This window comes from Lipophrys pholis (genome assembly GCF_963383615.2).
Source record: "Lipophrys pholis genome assembly, chromosome: 2".
NCBI classification, from domain to species: Eukaryota; Metazoa; Chordata; class Actinopteri; order Blenniiformes; family Blenniidae; genus Lipophrys; species Lipophrys pholis.
Genome location: NC_137636.1, coordinates 26,350,528 through 26,372,652, shown reverse-complemented (window position 1 = coordinate 26,372,652; position 22,125 = coordinate 26,350,528). Strand labels below are relative to the sequence as shown.

At 42.2% G+C, this 22,125-nt stretch overlaps 2 protein-coding genes across 2 annotated transcripts; both read right to left on the bottom strand.

Moving 5' to 3' along the window:
• Positions 1-2,013: 2,013 nt before the first annotated feature.
• Positions 2,014-2,883, bottom strand: mespaa (mesoderm posterior aa; the record flags this gene model as incomplete). The annotated part of the gene is made up of 2 exons (XM_080458080.1): positions 2,014-2,094; positions 2,203-2,883. The coding sequence occupies 2 exons, from the start codon at positions 2,881-2,883 to the stop codon at positions 2,014-2,016; spliced, it is 762 nt and encodes a 253-aa protein (XP_080314206.1).
• A 4,206-nt stretch (positions 2,884-7,089) lies between these two features.
• On the bottom strand, positions 7,090-7,980 carry mespba (mesoderm posterior ba; the record flags this gene model as incomplete). The annotated part of the gene is made up of 2 exons (XM_080458079.1): positions 7,090-7,146; positions 7,237-7,980. 2 exons carry the CDS (start codon positions 7,978-7,980, stop codon positions 7,090-7,092), a joined length of 801 nt encoding a protein of 266 aa, XP_080314205.1.
• Positions 7,981-22,125: the final 14,145 nt, after the last annotated feature.

Below are 22,125 nucleotides of genomic sequence, written 5' to 3'. Positions count from 1 at the left end.
AAATGTCAACAACGGAAGATTTGTCCATCCAGCCATACATGTTGGAGCCAGAGTCGGACCCGGCGGAGCGAGATGAAAATGACGATGATGCACCTGCAGAACAACGTCTTCATATGGATGTAACGCAATGGTGTGTTACTACATTTACACTAACTTCTCCATCCATGCCCACTACTACAATACTGCCTGTATTACAACGACTATTTAACACAGAAGTTACATTATAATCTAAAACGAGCACACAGCGCTAACATATGAAGACGGTGCAACTGCTAATGCTAACAAAACAATGACAGGGACGTCTTATCATCACACTTTTTAGCGTTATATACAGCTTACCGAAGTGCTCTGTTCGTTGTCTCCATAGATAGAAGGAACTGACCGCTCAATCAGACCAAGTCTTTCGGCAAATCCTTCTTTATACTGGCGGAGGTTGCTGAAGCAGTCGTCCTTAAAGTGATTCGCGCACACAAAAATGACCTTACCCACAGATGTGGGTACATTTCTGTGAAAAATAAAACTCAACCAGGCACTTCGAAAAGGTTCTGATGCTGGGAGACGGTGTAACAAAGCTTGTGGGTTACTACATCCAACAACCGAACATTTCGACTTATCCTCTCGTAACTTCGGTTGGACTACAAAATCGCAGCGAGAAACAAAAATGGCGGATTGCTCGAAGTGTCGATGTCCTAATTTGGCAGTTCCGCTGCGAATACTGTGACGTCATTGTTCAAAAAACGTAATAGAGAATAGAAAAATCGAAACGGATCGCAAAATATGACCAAAACAGAATATAAAGATATCAACGGAGCACCTGAAGAGACTACTTTGAACTTTTCTGTACTTCTAAACACTCTAAATATACAACAAAATGCATTTAAGGGCTAAAAAAGTGGATTTAGCATGATATGTCCCCTTTAAGGTATGTTTTAAAAGTGGACAAAGACACCACCAAGAGCAGCTGATCACCAGCGAGACTGAGCAGGAGTGCAGTTAAAGCAGAGTGGAGAGAAATCATTTAAGGGTTTTAAAACAAATTAAGAAAGAAATAACCTAAAAATGCTCCAGGCAGCCAATGAAGTGAAGCCAGACTATGAGCGTTGTTTTCTCTCATACGTGCTCCAGTTAAAAGACATTGTGGCTGTGTTTGATTAGGGAGTACATCATTCAACCATAATTTACCACCAGCTAAAATGTACCAGGGGTCATTATTCAGGCTTTGGGATGCCCTGAATTAGAAGCTCCTACTTGCATTTAGTCTTAAATAGTCTGTTACCATGTGGTCCTCTGGTGGAGTGGATGACACTGTTGTGGCCCATTCCTGATATCTATTAGAGGCTTGTTTTTTTTATTCCAGTCGTCTAGGTCATGTTTAAAAAATACAAAATAAAAAAATTAAAACAACCAACTGAATGGATTCACCAACGTGACTCACTTATAGTCACTTATTTCTCCCCCTTTTTTAGGATCTCACCTGTCAGTCATGACTAGAGAGCAAAGGCAAGTGCTAATTGAGTGATCCTAATGCTTCCACTCACACACCCCTCCTCTTCTTCAGAGGCTTTAGAGGGGATGTGCTCCCTATTTAACACCTCATTGTCCTGACAGCTGCAGTGTTTATGTAAGGAAGTAGAGGGCAAACCCCCAGTGGATGTGATTTCACCTGTCTAGACTCTAGACTGTAAAATCTGACTTGACCAATAACAGATCAACAATGTAACAACAGTTCTTATGACAAATTAATTTTATTGTGATCACACGGTGAAAGCTTAATAAATACACAGTTATGTACACAAGAATAATGCATCCATGCCTATATACGGTGCGTTAACATAGATGATCGAAAGGCTCCCTGGTGGGTTAAAAAATATTATAGTATTAAAATAGTTAATTAGGAGTCACATGTCAACAAACAAACAGACTTTACTTTGTTCAAAATCACAAAAATGATTTCTGTTTGAGATCATTGCTGCAATGAAAATGTTTGAGTGGCTTGATCGGTCGTCACTTTTCTCAGCTCTGCCCAGGGAAGCCGACACTCTGGATCTGTTGCATCCAGTGCTGCTCACTGCTGAAGCAAACTCCACCTGAAACCTGAGGATGACAAACAGATTGTCAATCATCAGGCATGATATGAAATAAAACACCCATTTTTAAAGCCAGTTTTCAAGTAGATTCTGAGGAGCGTTGTAGTGAACGTACTTGATATGAGTGCTGCAGAGCGGGCAGCTGCTCTATGCCAGAGCTGCTGTAGTTTGCTTCCTGTGGGCTGCAGCTGGCTGAAGGCTGACTGAGGAAGGGACTCAGGGCTTGTGTCTGCTCCATGAAGCCGGTGGACCTCCTCAGCTCCAGCACCTCCTCGGTGAGGCCCAGCTGAGCAGACAGGTAGGAGATGTAGCGGATGGTGAGTCGCAGAGTCTCGATCTTGGTCAGGCTCTGTCCCGCCGGCGCCACAGAGGGTGGGAGGTACGTCCTGAGGTGGTTCAGGGCTTTGGTCAAATCCCTCATCCTCAGCTTCTCTCTCTCGCTGGCAGTCTGACGCTTCTTACCAGGATATCTTGACCTGGAAATCTTTGAAACCGAGGTGGAAGCAGAAGCCTTGGGAAGGAGCGGGTTTTGTGTCTGAGGAACGAAAGAAGGAGCTGCAAGGCCGCTGAAGACAAAACAGTCCAAAGGAGCGTGTTCGATGCCCACGGTCTGCAGGCAGGTGGGGGAGAAGCAGAAAGAGTCCACAGAAGAGGTTGGAGACAGGCTGCTGCCAGCACTGAAGTAACCCGGGTCTGACGCCGGATCAGGACGCCGAGATTTGTCAAGTAGAGACTCGCAGTCCAACAGAAAGTTGTTATCTTGAAGCTGAAGAGAAGAACAGTAGGACGCCTCCATCGCTGCTGCTGCTGCTGCTGCTGCTGTAGTGTGTCTGTGAGCTGTCAGTGTGTCGCTGGTGAGGCAGGCAGAAGTTAATGGTGCAGGGCAGAGACTCGACTCCATATATGATGTCAAAGGTGCTAAGTTGCACCTCCGACGGCCACCTCTGGTCCTGAGAGGCTCTGGGAGCAGGGGCGACACCTCGGCCAGGGGGTCTCATGGGAAACAGGCACACTCCGGCACAAGGTGCGACGTGGCAGCTCGCAGGGGCATCATAAATGATCCAGATTCACACTCTCTGCCCCTGCAGCCTGGGAACACGACCCCACCGTGGCAGGAGTTTTACCTGGGTCAAAATTATGTGTATTTACCACCTTCTAAAACAATCAGAAACTGGCTCTTAAATGAGATTTTTAATATGGTTTTTAATAGAAATACCTCTTTCAGGATGCAACTCAGGAAGTTTAACACATTTTAAGCACTATACGGGACATTGTGCACATCACTTATCCATACTTATTCTGAGGCAAATTTTGCAGTGAACACACATTTTCCCATGGCAAAATAATAATGAAACATTTTATGAATCATTTTAATTACGCCCCACATGGCCAAGTATACACAGTTTTCCAAAAATTCTCCTACCTTGCTTTGAGCTGCCCCTACCAGAGACAACTGTGTCCTTTAAATATCTTGTGCCTGTCTATCTTTCTTTGCATGGTATTTTGATTTTTGGAAACAGAGAATAATGGTGTGCACTGATTTTCTCACAAATGTTCAGCCTGCCTGAGTAATTAATTCACTATTGATTACATAAACGTGTCATTTCTCAATTACAGTACTCTCTTACCGCCTCAAGATCATGTCCTTTGTCCTTGTCTCCTGAGATGAGACCAATCTACTGAGATTTCTGGATAATTGAAAATCATTTAATGCACAGTCAATTATTAAATCCCTCTTCCTTTCTTTCTTTTTTTTTTTTTTTACCCCATTTTTCCACTCAATCATGTTATGGCTCTTATGCAAAAACAACACGATCACTATTTATTCTTCTTCAATACACACCATCAATGACACCATGGATAGAGACAGGGAAGCCTCTACCAGCCTGGTTTCTCCATCCATCCATCCATCCATCCATCCATCCATCCATCCATCCATCCATCCATCCATCCATCCATCCATCCATCCATCCATATATCCATCCATCCATCCATCCATGCATTGTTGTCGTACCACTTCAATCAGATATAGGGTTTAAATAATGAGCATTTAATTTTCATATGGTCCCGCCCTGGCCTCGCAGACGGAGGTCAAATAGATAAAACTGTTGTTGTATTGTGGAGTTCATCAAGTATGTCCTGTGACTAGATTCCTTGCAAGGTCAAGCAGGAAGAAGTGTGCTGGGGCAGCTGTGAGGTGAGAGGAGTTTGCACCTCCAGTTGTTTGGACAGCAGTAAGACCCACTGCTCTGGCCTGGGTCACTGGATGAAAAAAGAAGAGTGTGCCGCAGTGACAACCACAGTCGATCACACAATTACTCAATAAAACACAATTACTCAATAAGTCCAAACAGTATGTGTCCATGTCATTATTTTACCAAAGATGATTTCTGGGTTTTGTGTTCGGTCACATTCTAGATGTGGATGCTCCGTCATGTTCCCACAAAGCGGCGCGTCAAATTTCTCTCCTGGTCCTCTCCGGAGGTGAAGCCTATGGGAAAGAGGTGTGAAGCAGTCTCGCACAGCTTTCCTCCACCACTCTCACACAAGATAAACAGAAATCAGAGTGAAGGCTGCAGCTTCCATAACTACTTTACCATTTATGTGTCTGTTTCTATTACAGCTGTCATCTCACTGGCCGGCTGCTCTCCAACACACAGGTTGTTTTGCTTTTTATTACAAACACCTCAAAATGAAAAATCTGTCATCTAATGAAAAGTGGCACTGATCCAAACTGCTTTAAGCTTCTATTAACGTTATTATTTTGTTGCACTTTGGTCTTTAACTGTCTCCGTTCGATGCTTTTACCTTGACTCATTTATTTTCCATTATCCTGTCAACTTTCTCCCTCCCTCCCAGGCTGATGATAGAGAGGATCTTCCTCCTCCTAATCCACATTAGCTCTCACGGTGTTTACTCACATGTAATGAGTGAATAATCAGCACAGCGGCGCTAACCCTTTCATCACAAGCCCCTTTAGCCCAGATAGTTTATTAGCTTTGCTGTGATGAAAGACCTAAGTGAGTCTATTAGGCTTTGTCTTTGGCTCGCTGCTCGCACTTCAAATGAACCGCGTGTTCGTGGCAAACTAAACGCTCGGGCCTGAGTCCCCAGCCTGATATGCAGAACCACACTTCCCTATGAATATTAAAGCCCCCTCGGTGGGCTTTCACAGGTGATGAGGGCAGGAGGTGAGAGGAAGGTTAGAGTGAGCAGGGAGGGATTCTGGTCTAGACTCGGCGGTGCCCGAGGAGCTCTCCGTGTTTGCAGTGGGCCATTAACAAAGACCCACTAAATAAACCAGATAACCTGGGACAGATCTCAGATCTGCTGTGAAAGGAGAGCCTCTGACGCTTTACACATGATTCACATCATAGGAGAGGAATTGGGTGAATGGTTGAGGAGAGGCTTGTGTCTTTAGAAATATGAAATAACATACAGGTGGGATTGTAACATTATTATTGAATAATAGACAAATGTAAAACTATTTGTCATATTGTACCATACGGTACCATACTGCATCGTATCACATCGTAAGGTATTGTACCGTATTGTATCACATCTCATCACATTGTACCATATTGCACTGTATCATACCATACTGCATTGTACCGCATCACATCGTATTGCATCGCAGTGATTCCCAACCAGGAGCGCCAAGATTCATTAGGAGTTATGAAGCCTTCTTGATTCTAAGAGTTCCAACTTTTTTTTGGTCTTAAAAATAGGTAGGTGAGTTGGCATTTAATTCATTTATGTCACAAAACTATTCAGTTTACACTTTTCCTTTAAAAGTGTAAGCAGCGTGCGTGTGTGTGTGTGTGTGTGTGTGTGTGTGTGTGTGTGTGTGTGTGTGTGTGTGTGTGTGCGTGTGTTTGTGTGTGTGTGTCATTTATTTCAGATTTTAAACACTCGTGCTGTGTACGTAACATTACTGTGGTACACTGAAAATCCATCTACTGCAATGTTCCTTTTGCTATAATTTTATCATCTCATCCACTGTATTGCATTGTGTTACAATTATAATGTATAATGTTGTATCATAGTCGAATCCAAGAACATTTACGCTGTCACATCAAATTGTGTGATGTTGCTTTGCATAATTTCATTTCATAATGTGTTGTATATAATATTATATTATGTTACATGGTAATGTTTTAGACTGCTTTATATCATATTGTATATGTACTATGGCATGTTTCATCAAGTTATCTTAGATTCAATTGCTTCCTTATTTTCTGGTTCTTCAATGGTTTTGTCACATTTTCTCTGTTTTGATAGCAATGCCTGTGTCTGAAGTCATTTCACACTATACAACCAAGTCTTCAAGATTTTATTGTTAACTCTTTGAAAGATTTCTGATTCTGAATTTTCCAAATTTCTTTACTCGGAAAAACTTAAGAATACACAACACATACTGTACAGAAAATTGTGAAAACTAGCATTTGTCATAGTAAAATAGAGTATTTTTAACTTCACAAACTTTTTTTGTTTTCCTCGCTACTACTCAGCTCCATGTCATTCCAGAACATGATCTGCAGAGGGCATTTCTTACAAAGTTGAAGTATGCCTCATGTTTTCTCAGTATTTCCAGTATGAGCTTGCAAATTTGAGCACAAGGACAATGGGCCTTCTTCAAGAGTACATTCAAAGGTGTGCTACGTTTATCTTCATTACTTTATCTGCCAGTTTGGAAGCCGGCGCTTTCTTTTTATCAGTCCCAAGTGCACATTGTTGAGTTACTACCTGACCGGTAAATGAGAGAACAGATGTGAATGAGGACAAGACATGATATAGATATATATCGTGCAGTTTATTATAAATAGTGGTATAAAGACGTACAAAAATAGCTGTATTTACATGGATCATTTCATAGGAAGAAATAAATAAAAGGTAGAAGACCATAGCTTTCCAATAAATTACACGATTCACAGTGAGGCAGTAAGGACGGTGAAGTAGTTTGTGTCTGTTGTTGGATGATGATCGTACAGCGCTGGAGCGTTCAGCCCCAGTACTCTCGTGGAACCAGCGGGATGCAGAAGTCTTTGCCACACATCTGCTGTACAGAAATCAACAGGAAAATACATTAGTGTTGTCACAAATGATATATAAACGTAGTCAAACATTGTGAAAGTTACTGTGGTCAAACCTGACAGGAGGATTGCGATGCAGGAGGAGACTGCAGGATGGGGTCCGAGCTCATGTCACTCTGGGGGGCTTCGCTGTACTGCCTGCTGTACTCATCCACTCCAAAACCGCAGCTCCCAGAATGCAACATGGGGTTCTGGCTGTAACATTGGACTGGGTACACACCCTGGGTCAGACCCTGGCTCTGGCTTTCTGTTCCCCCCGTGGCAGACTTCTGGAAGTAGCCGAGGATGTCTGATGAGGAGGCGTCACTGGCCGAGGTGTCTCCTTGTTCCCTCCGCTGGAACAGCACCTCCTCACTGAGGCCCAGCTGGGCCGACAGGTACGAGATGTAGCGGATGGTGAGGCGGAGGGTCTCGATCTTTGTCAGAGTCTGTCCAGCGGGGGCAACCGAAGGCGGGAGGTAGGACCTGAGGTGGTGCAGAGCCTTTGTCAGATCCCTCATCCTCAGCTTCTCTTTCTCGCTGGCGCTCTCCCTCTGCTTGCTGCGGATCCGGGACACCCGGCCCGACTTCCGGCCACGTCTGGAAGCAGAGCAGGATGAGGACTTGACACTCTGGGAATATCCGGTTTTAGATGCCTTGGGAGTAGAGAGCGGAGGCTGCTGGTAGGAAGGAGAAAGGCTGGAGTCCATGGAGTGGATGGGTGAGAGGGTCTCCAGAGAGGAGAGGCTGGAGAGATCTGAGTCAGAACACCACTGGTACTGCAGGCTGTAGTCGAGGAGAGGCACAGAGGAGGTATCCATGTTGTGTGCAGGAGCCCGGCGGTCTGGTCTGACTTGACTTTACTCGGAAGCTGTGAGTGCTGCTCGGCTCTGCTCCACCGATTTATAAGTCCGGGCCAGGCCACAGAGGTGTGAAGTGACACCTCTGCAGATTCTCACAAACAATCACTGTCCAAGGCAGAGGCCACTGCCCCTACACACACTCACACACTCACACACTGCCGGCCTCAGTACCTCCTCCTCTGCCTCTGTGTCTACCTCTCCTCTGAGTCTGGGAAAGTTCAGCTATACAGGAGTGGAAGTGTGAATTTTGACTCCTGCTGAAAACAATAAACAGCTTCTTTTTTTTTTTTTTTTACTTTTTGGCCTTTTTGTTCAGGCAGCAAGTCAGAAACCAGATGCATCTTGCACATGTTTAACAGATTGGTGTGGAGCGATCTGATTTCTTCTGCAGTCACTGTCCTTTTAAACACATCTACACAAATGCTTTAGAAAAGGTCGGCAAACTGGATCATAAAAACAGCAAGGTATGAAGAAGAAATACTGTGCAAGCATGTGACCTTACAAGCATACTCCACATTTTCCAGCAAAAGTCATATAAAACTTAAAGTACTTTTTTCTATGGCTCCATATAAAAAAAACAAACAAACAAACAACGCATCCAAATCTATTCAAGCCCCACAAAAAAAGAGGTTGTAGGATATAAAATAACCAAAACAGGAGGGAAAATTAGGCTGACTGAGCCTGATTGTTAAAACTCTGTGTTATTAAGCTCTAAGAGGTTTGGCACAGGGATGAATGGCGGCTCTGTGCATGAAGTTGAGCCTGTTTGGTGTAAGAATCGGCAAAACCAGGCACATTTGCACTGATTGAGAATCGCCACCGTTATCCAACAGTGATCAGATCTTGGAGCTGGGTTAATTCTTCTAGACTAATATATGATCTGAATTCATATGGAAACTCCTGCATGCAACAACATTCATTAGCAATGCAACAGTCCCCCATGGATCTTTGTAAAATCAACAATTCACCGGGATTTGTGGCTTTATGTATTTAAGAAGTGTCGGCTCGCATATCTTCTCAATAAAACACTCCAGACAGAGGCATCATGGTGGTCTTTGTGATGTTTTGCAACGCCTGACGGAGAGGAAGGACTTTCTGAAGAAGTTATAATACCTTTAATATGTGGATGTCTCAAAAAGTTTAAATATTTCAAAAAAAGAGAAGATATTCATTCAGTTATTTCTTTATTGCAGGTTGAAATGTCCCTCCTCCTCCTCATCCCAACCTTGACCCTGACACTCGCCTCTACCTTCTTTTGATCTCCTCCACTTTATATCCCACCATTTCTCACCAGCATTATTGTTTTATAGTCAGAGCAAATTCCACTACCGCAGTGATCCTTTTTATTTTCAGCTTTATTCTGGATCCCATGTCTGAATCTCACCACTCTGCCGTTGGATTTGTTGTACGAGCTACTGCACGGCTGACTTAAATCCTACACGGCTAAAACGTAAACATAATGTGCTTTAATAAAGCCTAATGAACCTGTGTTATCCAGTTAAAGCAGAGGTGCGAGGATTTCACACTGATGAGAGCTGATGAGCCCGGAGGCGTCACTTCACGCCTCAGCTGTGAGAACCAGGAATGCAATCTGGTAACTTCCCTCCGTCCCTTCTCCTCCGTCGTCTTTACCCAACGTCAGATGACATTTTTAAAACAGTGCGCAGTGTACTGATACTGAAACACTGGGGTAGTGATCAGATTGAGTCTTTAGGTTATTAAACTTACAATCGACAGAAGTTAACTGTCATGTTGCCGGATCAATGAGTTGAAACTTGAACTGATATGTTGTGAGCAGTTCCCGGCTCAAATAAGTTGACTTTAGAAGCCTTTTTGGACTTAGAAATCATGGTCTCATAAATGTTACCGAAATACTAATGGCAAATGCTGGTTTTTCTGATGCGGACTAGTGACAGTTTTGTTCACAGGGTGATTCTTGAGGCATTTTGGTTTTTAGTCTGACTGCTTTTCTGATGTACGAGACAATTTGTTCTGCTACTTTCTGTATGTCCCCTGCGGTTTGATATATAATTCATCAAGCTTCACACAGTCATAAATCCTGAACCTAATCATCCATCCACCCAACCATCCATCCATCATTTGCCCCCACTTTATTCACGTTAGTGTCACATGCGCTGGGTCAAATCGTAGCTAAATTCAAGGCAGTGTCACACCGTTAACAGGTCGTAACCTTTTACAGGCGACTCCAGGTTCATTCACCCGAGCTGGCAGAAAAACAGATCACACAAGAATAATCCCAATAATCCCAGATGAATACAAGACAACATAGTTTGAAAACGGCTTTATCCCAAATAAAAGAGCATGGATACTGAGAGATGAGCACGAGGAGACTCTCCGGGTCATGGTGTGTCTTTTTCTTGTTTTTGACGAACGCTGGTCTTGCTGGAACTTACATCATCCTTCATGATAATATGTTCTAAGTCACTGAAATGTCTTCAGCTCTACAAGAGCTGGTGAAAAATTGACTAAAACTTCTCGTTTGAGGTGAAACGTCTTAAAAACCTTCACGAGGCTGTATGATAGGAGGTACCTTCGCTGCAGGATTACAAACCACACAGGCTGATTTGAGAGGCGTGTTATAGGTCAGGCCGGGTGAGTTGGGGTTGAACTGGGGCTGAACTCGGTGTCCGACCCCGCCGGCCGGCACACTGGCCGGCCGTTCTGACCGAGGTGAAGCTGTGGGAGCCTGGCTGGGAGTTTGGCACCTTTCGGCGGATGCCCACCCACAGCAGACTCAGAGGCCGGGCTGCCTGCCACCTGTCTGAGCCGCTCGTTGTCCATCAAGCCTCACCGTCACCTCCAGATGAGCAGCGTACATTCACAGGGGCAACTCACCGCTATCCAGGATAAAGGAGAAACCACAGAAGTGGACCTTGTCATCAAGAAGATGGCGTAAGATCTTGTGAATGATTTTGGAATAAAAGTGTTTATGAAGGGAGTTTATTTCAGCAGCAAGTGAGAGAAAACCTTGAACACGCCTCTGACGTCTGCTGTGAGCCGCTGCAGTTCAGCATTTATTATGGACTGTACTGTTTTTTCTTGGATTCTAGTTTAGATGCACTTCAGGTTCAGCAGCATCTGTTGAGAAATGTATTAGTTGTGTGGAGAGAAAATAATCTTTTTTGTCCTCTTCAGGGTGTCTTTTTTACTCAGCTTTTTCCTTCACATTGAAACAATAAATCGCCTGACGAAAGAAGCTGAACTACTTCTCCAGTAAATGCTTGCAATATGGAATACGTGTTGGATTCACAGAGGATTGCACAAACAAGATGAATATCAGTGCAGCAGGAACCGCAGATGTTTTTATTTTATTTACTGATCCCATCATCATTTTATTTTATTAAAAGTTCCCTTTTCAGATATCTGCAAAATATTTGTGGCTGCTTCTAATTTTAATTTTATTCTGACTTGACAAATAATTTGCCCATAATTTTTAATCACAAACCTTGAATTGGATTATTGGAAGTATCTTTATGACCAGCTTTATTTGAGAAAATTTAGAGCAAGCAAAGCAACCCGTAGATATTTCAAAGTGACGAAAGTGATTCAGATGAACGATACGAACAGAATGTGCATCCGAGCCACAAAGCCTGTTTGGTATTTCTTTCAAGTAGGATGAGTCCAGACACTCTCAATCATCTAGAAAGTCCAAATGAAAAACATCTGAAACGTGAGTCATGCTTTTAAAGATGCATGTACATCCAAGATCCAGCCTCATTAAAAATCAACTTTCCAATCACTTTAGTCTCGATTGACAGTGTTCTTGTTATGGTTCACGTTTCATCTCTTGTGCTGTTTTGAGATTCTGAGGCCACGATTACACGTACTCGGGTATTTGAAAAAACTGTGATATTTCTCAGTATTTGGGCCGCGCATTTGCACATAAGCGCAGCTACGACTCACCACAAACAATGATTCCTGAAAACTCGGGCCACAGTGGAGATCTGGATAAACTCTGTGTCTCCGGTTGCATCTAAAGGGGCAGAGGCGGACAAATGTCCGTTTTTGTAAAAAACCACATATATCTATCATTCAACAAAAAAGAGCAATCAGAGTCATTCACAAGGTTGATGTTTGGATCACACTGACACATTGGTTTTGAAGTCAAAATGGAAAATACAAATAATGTTTCCATCCAAGAGCAAATGATGACCAACAACTCACTCAAAGCTTTTGGTTATTCACTCTGTGATTGAAACCATTACAATGACCTAAAACATGCAAATGTGAAACAAAACATGAAGCTGATGAACTAAAAGAAAGAATAAAGAGGATTGTGTTGTCATTAATTGATGAAAGTGGTTCAGGATAGCTTTGAGTTTGAGGACATTTACAAAAATAATTAGTTTTTCTCACAAATTGATATTAGACATCATTCCAAAAAAGGATTTTGGACCGCATATGTTTTCCAATAACTAAAAATCTGTCATCTTTTCCCAACATGATTTATGTGTCAGGATGTTGATTCATATTGCAGTCTCTGCTCAGTTTAAACATATAATCCAACATTGTATTGTGTCCACAGTTAAGAATGATTGTGTGGATCATCGGACAGCCTCCAGACACGGTGATGAACTTTTGACTTCACACAAAGAAATATTTCACCAACATGACTGACCTGACCAGAGTTTGGTCTCTGAAGGTACCATTCATAGTCTCCATTTGAACCATGTTGGATCAGAGTAGATTGCTCTATGTTTGTTCTTCAGACTACCATTATCTACATGTAGATTTTATGAAATCTTTCCTGTCATCAGTCACCAGTTGATCCAGACAGGGAGCTGTACCCCATCAACACCCTGGCTGATCTTTTGGGGGTGAGTGTTATCTCCTGGAAAACGTCTGTTCTTATGATTTCAACTGACAAGTTTAATTCTTTTCTGAATTCTTGTTTGATTTCTTGTGTTGCTGCAGTTTACTGAAGAAACTGACGACCCGGCTGAAGAACGTGATGGAGCGAGTTTTGTAGATTTGATCACCAAGATGCTGGACGTCGATCATTATAATCGGATCACAGCAGCAGACATTCTTATGCATCCGTTTCTGACTCTCAGCCACCTGGACAGCAGCCACAGCAGATAGTAGGTGTCTTTCAGATTTTTGGTGCTTTATCAGCGTGCAGACAGATGAAGTTGTTGAGCTCAATGATTGTCTTCCAGTGCACAGAGGTCAATCCAGATCATGAAGAGCTGTCCTAGTTGGTGGGTTGCTGAGGAGGATGATGCTCCTCGTTGTTCTGAAACGAGCAGCAGAGAGTCACCGTCCACTCAGAATGCAGGAAAGAAAAGGAGTCGGGACAGTGAGCAGCACTCACAGCGGGCCAGCAAGAAGCGTTGCTCCAGGTCAGACTGCAGCTCTCCACAAAGGAAGAGGAGTAAGATCAGCCCTGGTGAAGATGTGAAGACGAGCATTTCTAGTAAGACTATCAATGTCAACCATGATTTGATCAGTTGGGAATTATTTCACACGAGAGCAATAAATCTACTGTGTGTAGTGAGATGTTTCACCTGCATTGTTTACAACCCAAACATTGTTTTCTTCTTCAGAAGACGCCAGCACTGCAGTCATTACAAAGACTGCTCCAACTACTGGGGACCGCCGGAAAAAGAGGAGCAGGGAGGAAACTGAGACCGAGCCTGAGACAAACACCTTCCCACCCAAGAAAAGGATGCTGGACCCAGATTATATCATTTACAAACCCGCTTCAACCATTGGGGACCACCGGAAAAAAAGGAACAGGGAGGAAACCGAGTCAGAGACAGAGTCGTATACCGTCCCACCCAAGAAAAGAATGCGAAACCCATAATATATTATTGTCGGGAGAATTTTCCATGTAAAAATCCTCAGGGAGACAGAAAACACAGGAATCAGAGAGAGCAATTTGAAAAAGTCAGACAGAGACAAAGTCACAGTTCAACCTTTGTATGATTATCCAGGAGCTCCGTATAACCTCGCCATCGACACGTGGACTAGGGATGGGAATCGAAAACCGGTTCTGACTGAGAACCGGTTCCAATTGATCAATTCCATCGGAATCGTACACCTTATATGTGTTCGATTCTTCTTAACGATTCATTTCCCAGCACGACGTCAAGTCGCGTTGCATTACGTCCCACACTGCAACGCAGAGCTCCTTCAACCAGGAGAAAACATGGAGAGGAAGAAGCGGTGTAACGTGGGAGACGATAAACAACAAAATAATACAATGTGGTAATACATGTTCCACTCACCACGTCCTGAATCCACAGAGTCCACAGCCTCTCGCCTCACAGCCACAATGTACCAGTTAAAAAAAAAAGTAGTAGGTGTCTCTCAGATGTTTGGTGCTTTATCAGCGTGCAGACAGATGAAGTTGTTGAACTCAATGATTGTCTTCCAGTGCACAAAGTTCCATCCAGACCATGAAGAGCTGTCCTAGTTGACGGATTGCTGAGGAGGATGATGCTCCTCGTTGCTCTGAAAAAAGCGGCAACTGTGCAAGGAGCGACAGTCATCTTTAAGGAGGGACAGAATCGACTCATCCATAAAAATGGTATGACTTTTGATAATAAAACACACAACAGACTGTTTTATTCAAGTACTCTGCAAGGCGAGCCGGATAAATGTAATGTGTGTTATGACGTTCAGACAAGGCATGAAATATTGGGTCGCCGAAATTATGATGACGTGTTAAAGCTGGAAAGTGTCACAGAAGGCCTGAAAATTAATGGAAAAAGTGAGAAGGTTAATCTGAAATGTGAAGTGTGTATCAAAGGCAAATTTGCACAGAGCAGAAATACAGATCCAGATGAAAAAGCTAACGGTGTACTTGAACTTGTTCATACAGACCTGGCTGGACCCACAGAGCTAGCTGCAAAAGATGGTTTCAGATTTGCCCTTGCATTTACAGATGATTATTCAGGAGCTATGTTCACTTATTTTCTCAAAGCTAAGAGTGATACTGTTAAAGCTACTGAGAGATTCATTGCTGATGTTGCCCCTTATGGAAAAATCAAGTGTATAAGGTCAGACAATGGAACAGAATTGACAGCTTCTGCGTTCAAGTCACTGCTTAGTCAAAACGCCATCAGACACGAAACCTCAGCTCCTTACTTACCCCATCAGAATGGGACCGCAGAAAGAGCTTGGAGGACCTTGTTTGAAATGGCAAGATGTATGTTGATTGAGAGCAGACTAGTGAAAGAGTTGTGGACCTATGCAGTACAAACTGCTGCTATCATCAGGAATAGATGCTACAATAGACGTCTTGAACAATTTACGTGCTGACTGGGAAGAAACCGGACCTGTCCAAAATGAGAGCTTTTGGCTCAGAATGTTTTCCATGCAAACATGATAAGACAAAGTTAGTCACACGCTGTGAGAAGGGGGTATTTGTGAGTTATGACAAAAACAGTTCTGCAGTTTTAGTTTTCTATCCAGACACAGGGAAAGTGATGAAAAACCGACTGGTGAAGTTTGTCACAAAGAAAACAAATGAAAGTAACACTCAGACAGACGAAGACATGTATGATCAGTTGGAAAATGGAAAGAGAGCTGAAATTCAGCAACCAAAACCTGATGTGACCAATTTAATCTCTCAAGAAGTGAAAGGAGAGTCGAGTGAATCCCATAGCAACTTAAAAAGTGAAAGTGAAAGTAGCCATAGTGCTCGCTATCCAAAGAGGGAGAGGAGACCACCTCAGTTCTATACCGACTCTAATTATGAAGTAAAATGTGATGACATCCCCCGGCTAGCTCAGTTGGTAGAGCATGAGACTCACAATCTCAGGGGTAGTGGGTTCGTGTCCCACGCCGGGCGTCACCTTCCCATGGGCTCACCACCTGCAGGAAGGTTCTTAATCTGTGCATTGTGATCTGGGTGACAGTGCTCAGACTGTCACCCACGCAACCCAGAAACAGATAAGCAACGAATGAAAATGAATGAATGAATGAATGAATGTGATGACAAGCGAGCATTGACAAATATTGACTATTGTTATCATGTGACATGTGATGTCCCCCAGACCTTCCAGGATGCACTGAGCACTTCAAAGTCAGAACAGTGGGATAAGGCTATGAAAGAAGAAATTGACTCTCTGATTGAGAATGATACCTTTACACCAGCACCCTCACCTGAAGGTAAACGTCCAGTGGGGGGCAGATGGGTTTATGCTGTCAAAGAAAACCCGGATGAGACAATATACAAGGTAAGATACGTGGCAAAAGGTTATAGTCAAGTGGCTGGTATTCATTATAAATAAACTTTTTCACCTACTGCTGATATGACCTCTGTACGTGTCCTAATGCAGCTTGCAGCTCAGGATGATTTACAACTACATCAGACGGATGTTAAAACCACATATCTGCATGCCCCAGTAGACTATGAAATTTACATGGAGCAGCCTGAAGGGTTTGAAATCAAGGAGGAGAGAAACTGATGTGTAAGCTCAATAAGTCACTATATGGTCTGAAGCAATCAGGATGAAATTAGAATAAGATGTTACATGATTTCCTTATTGAAAACGATTTTGTCCAAAACACAGCAGACTATTGTGTTTACAGTAAACAATCTGACAATGAAAGGGTCATGTTGATCATTTGGGTTGATGACCTCATTATTGCAGCGGGTGATTGTAAAATACTCCAAAGTGTAAAGGAAATGTTGGGTGCAAAATTCAAAATTAAAGATCTTGGGAAACTGAGGCATTTCCTTGGCATTAATTTTGCCCAGAAACAAGGAGAAATAAAAATGAATCAAAAGCGATACATCTTCAAAATCTTGTAAAGATTTGACATGACGCACTGCAAACCGAGATTAACACCATGTGAAATGAAAATTAAATTTGACAATGAGGGTGAACCTGCTGATTCAAAGAAATACCCAGAAGTGGTTGGCAGTTTAATTTATTTAATGACATGTACTCGACCAGACCTGAGTTTTGTTGTTGGTAAATTGTCACAATATCTTTCTGAACCAAAACAACAACACTGGGTCACAGCTAAACATGTGTTGAGGTATTTAAAAGGTACTGCGGACCAGGATTTGTGTTATAGGAAACAGGATGCCAATCTTAAACTTGTGGCCTATAGTGTCGCAGACTGGGCAGTGGACCAGAATGACAGGCGCAGTGTTACTGGCTACTGCTTTAGTTTGGATGAGAGAGGCCACAGAGTTTCCTGGAAGTCTAAGAAACAGCCCACAGTAGCTTTACCCACGTGTGAAGCTGAATACATGGCTTGGCATGGGGTTGAATATACACCTGTCACTATTTTAGAAGACAACCAAGATGCTATTGCCCTTTCTAAAAGATCCAGTATGTCGCCAACGGTGCAAGCACATTGATATTCGATATCATTTCGTCCGATCTGTACTCGACGATGGCAAAATAACTATTCACTATTGTCCTACAGACGGAATGGTGGCAGATATTTTTACTAAACTTGTTGCTAAGGTAAGAATGGATACATTTGTGAGTTTCCCATTTGGTATTTGAATATTTATATTGTGATAAAAGGGAAAGATGCACTGTATTGTATGAACTGGATGCACTGTATTATTATGAGTTGAATGTACTGTGGTGTACCCTTGTCGACCTAAGAACAAGTGTGACCTACTTTCAGGTGTGGGCATGGCTACCCACACAGGTGGGTGTGCAATTCAATAAATGGCTGCTGCGCCTCACAAAGGGCGCGCGCATGCAGGCCAAAAGCAATGAAGGCTGTATTGAGTTTTTCCTTCGTTTACCGGCACCTAAATAGCTCTTAAACTGAGTAAGCATGGCTGTGCCAACAGAGAGGGAAGGAGACATTTTGGTGGAGACACAGCAGACCGATAAAGTTCAGTTTTATCGGTTTATTTAATGTATGAATTAAATATTTAAACAGGGACTAGTAAAAAGGTTCAGTGGACTTTGTGTTTTATCCTCATTCACTAGAATTGGTGAGTGACGGGGAGGTCGTCTGTCTCCAGCGCCAGTGCGTCCAGAGCGCATGGCAGTGCAGCGCATCCACACTGCAGCTTTACGCACGGCTGTCACCGCACTATTTATGTGTTTACTCTGAAAATAGACCAGATTGTTACACACTTTGTCACAATTGATAATCAATCCGTTCCATCCATCGCTCTGTATCATTTGAAGATGAAAGTTTGACGTATGGACATTGTGCTGCTGATTCAGTGGTAAATGCACGGCTCGCTAAAGAAACACATTTATACCACTGCAGCTGGGCTGTTTATGATTACGTGGATCTATAAGTCTGATATTTGAATTAATATTAAATGTATGAGATGAATCTGGCTTCAACTCTCCACCTTCCAATCAGCGCTGCCAGGTTCCCCTGTCTCCAAAAAGTGCCTGTGCAAAGTCCAAAGTTGTCGTGAAGGTACGCACATTCTCCCCGCAAAGTTTATTTGTTTAGATCACAAACTGGGAAGTGGCGTACGCGTCTGTCAGGACCCGATTTGTACGTAAGCAACCTTTATAAATGAGTCTCCAGGTCCTCCACATGTCTCAATTCACCATTCTCCCTCCATGAGAGAGTCAAAGTCCAATCTTTGAAGAGAGGAATAACATCATGTGTTCCTCACACAAGAAAGACCTACTGGACGAAGTCAAGTTTTCATTTTCACTAGGAAGTGATGAAGAGCTGAGCCTCAACAGACACAATAAAACACGTGGAGTTGGGACTTGTTGGTGGGATTGAGAAAAGATTCCAAGACCTATGATGGGTTACAACAAAGCAAACATCTTTAAACGGAGTGGTTGGGAGCCAGCTGAGGAAATGTGTCTCACCACAATAAATGCAGCATCTCTTCAAAACGCTGAGCTTCCTTTTGAAATGTGTTGAGAACAGACACAGGCAGAACTTTTTCATTGTAAACAGCAATGTACCGTGTAAATGAATCTATTTGCATAAACTCCTCCCAATAGTTTGTGCAATCTGGGACTCATGGTGTTAGCTTACATACTTTAATATCCAGCTCACTCCCATTTTGATGATTTCATAATTCAGCTGTTTAAGTCATTTGAATTCTTTTAAACATTTTGGCAACATTATCTTGATGTTTTCAGCTGAGTTTAGCCAGTTTAGTTGTTTTGGATTATTTGTATTTTTTTCTGGAGCAGTTTTGAGCAATTTCTAGCATTTCTAATTTAGATATTAAAGTTGTTTTGACTCTTTTAGTCATTTTGCCTGTTTTTCTATTTGATACATTTTCAGAGAGTTGTTGTCAAATGTACTTTTTTAGCCATTTTACCTATTTGAAATATTTTTGCCCTTCTTTGAGGTGATTAGAAAAATAGATATTTCAACCTTCTCTCAGGAAAGCTTCACAGAGCCGCTATCACAGGTTGCAGACTCCAGAACGACAGTAGGACAGCTCGTCCACGGATGAGATTTCAGAATTTTCGGGAGAAAATAAATCCTGTAGAATGGACTTTTACATATTGTTGTTTCTAATTGATATTTTATATATTTTTCATATATTGAGTATATGTCCATATATATTTAGGATAGTATCATATGGCTTTGTTTCTCTTTGTTTACCATGTTTTAATGGTAAACAAATTGAACAAGTGCATGTAAATACATCTTTAGGAATTACTTTTGAAAAGCTCAGTTGGAAGCCGCATATAAATATCCTGAAGTCAGAATTAGCAAAAATGTGTAAAATCCGATCAGTATTCGATCAAAATTCACTAAACTTATTATTTAACTCACTCCTTCTTACATGTCTGAGTTATGGTGTGGAAATATGAGGAAATATTTATAAAACAAACATTGATCCTATTCTTTTACTTCAGAAGAAGGTCATTAGACTCATAAATCAAGGTGATTATTTTGCTCCAACAAATCCACTGTTTGCCATATCAAAGACTCTAAAAATACATGATATTGTCGACGTTATTACACGTGCATGTTTCGGTTTCAAACACACTTAATAGTCCTTCCAAACGTGTCGAATATACTTTGAAATCCTTCATATCAATAATACTGAGAAGATTAGTCATGGATGATTATGAAATATATATCTTATGTTTTTTGTGTCAAATATACCTAATATTTCTTCCTAATGTGTCAAATAAACTTGTAGGGTTGCAGTTTTGTTATTAGACTGTATATTGCCGTGTTTCACATTGTCCAGTGGATTTATTCTATATAAATCTTATGTATTGTTGTTTATTTGTACTGACGTTAACATGGTACCAACCAGAAATGAGAAGTGAATTTTAAAAACAGCTGTGCTCAAGTGATCCAGGTACTACTGTGTGTGTGTGTGTGTGTGTGTGTGTGTGTGTGTGTGTGTGTGTGTGTGTGTGTGTGTGTGTGTGTGTGTGTGTGTGTGTGTGTGTGTGTGTGTGTGTGTGTGTGTGTGTCAGTGGGGGCCGTGGTCGGCGAGAGGGACACATTCTGCACCCTGGGTGTGAAACATTGCTGTAACTGGAGGGTCAGCTGGAGGTGACCAGTAAGTTTCTTCTAATGGTGTGTGAACGACGTTCACAGAATTCTGCACAATAAAGTAGCTGGACTTCAACAGGCTACTTCAACTGGTCATACGGCATTATTTTATATACCTTACGGTCAAACTTTCTCTGCAACACGATTGCAACACTCAAAGAGAAAATAAATTTGACCATCAGTGGCAGAGGGTTGATTTCATCGTTGCTCTGCCCTCATCAGATGAGTCTGTTGGACGGATCAGCAGCAGAGTGTGTTTCACACCTCAGCCAGAGTAAACACATACTCCTACTGCTGGCACTTGCTCACACTTCTGTGCTGCCATGTTTTAACAGGTCCTTCCCCCCTACCACCACACAGCTGCCCCTATGGGAACAGCTACGTTAATCTCTCACTCTCCACTACCAGTGGCGTTTCGAGATGTAAATACTTGGAGGGGCAGGAGTTTATTTCTAGTGTAGTGCAAGTGTGTGCACAACCTTTCAGCCACAACATTATAACAACCATTATAGCCGCTGATCCCGTAAAAATGTTGAGCCTTGGAGATACAAAAAAAAAAATTCTATTAAAAAAAAGAAAGAAAACCGTCAATGATAGGAATAAAACCAGGTCATGCTGTTTCTGAGACGGAAGCTCAACCACTCCACCACCGGTAAAGCTGCAAATCTATGAGTGTTTTAGACAATGTTGGTCACCGCATCACTCAGTTTACCACTCGTTACCTTCAGTTTCTACACTGAAGTAAGAGTTTCAAACTTGTTCTCGTACTCGTGAATAATTGACCTAATTAATTTAGATTCTTAACTGTTTGTTTGCTCTGTTAGCTGCTGACAAGCTGGTATTTGTGACGGCTCGCTCATGTTCTGTGAAGCAGTGCCTAAATCAGCGCCGGCCTATCAGCTCTGAGCTTCTCAATGACGTTGTGATTTTGATGCCTCGTGGGGCTTGAAGCCCGAAGCCCCACGAGGCATCAAATTCACATGATCTGAATGAACGGAGCCACAGCCTGAGCAGGCGCACTTACACTTTACTTACTACTTCTTGAAACTTCCAGAAAACAATGTTAGGGCACAACTGTTCACTCACTGACGCACAGCTACAGTCCTCGCTGTTTGTACGGCTCTCATTCTTCAAGTATTTCTGTATGTATTACTTTTCTTTGTCTCCATAAATCTCCTTTGTGAAGTCTTTATCTATTAGGTCTGAAATGTAATGTGCTCCATGCATTTATCCTAAACAGCTCTGACAATGTTAGAAAAATGTTTATAATATCATGAATGACAGTCCATTCATCCATTTATCTTTAACCTACTTTATCCAGACTGGCATCTCCAAAGGCACTAATCCCTCACTAAAACACACACACACACACACACACACACACACACACACACACACACACACACACACACACTGGACAAAGACGTTCATTGAGTTTCTATAATTCCGAATACAGAATACACTGAGAGAGATATAATTCTGATATTATTAATCATTACAAGGCTGTGATTTGTGAGAGAAGCAGAGTGATGATATTTTTGATGGATTAAAGTTCATCAATTTCAGAGACTTTAAAATGCGTCTAACTCGCCTCCATCAACAGATTTCATTTATTGACTATGGAAGTGCTGTTGACAACAACTT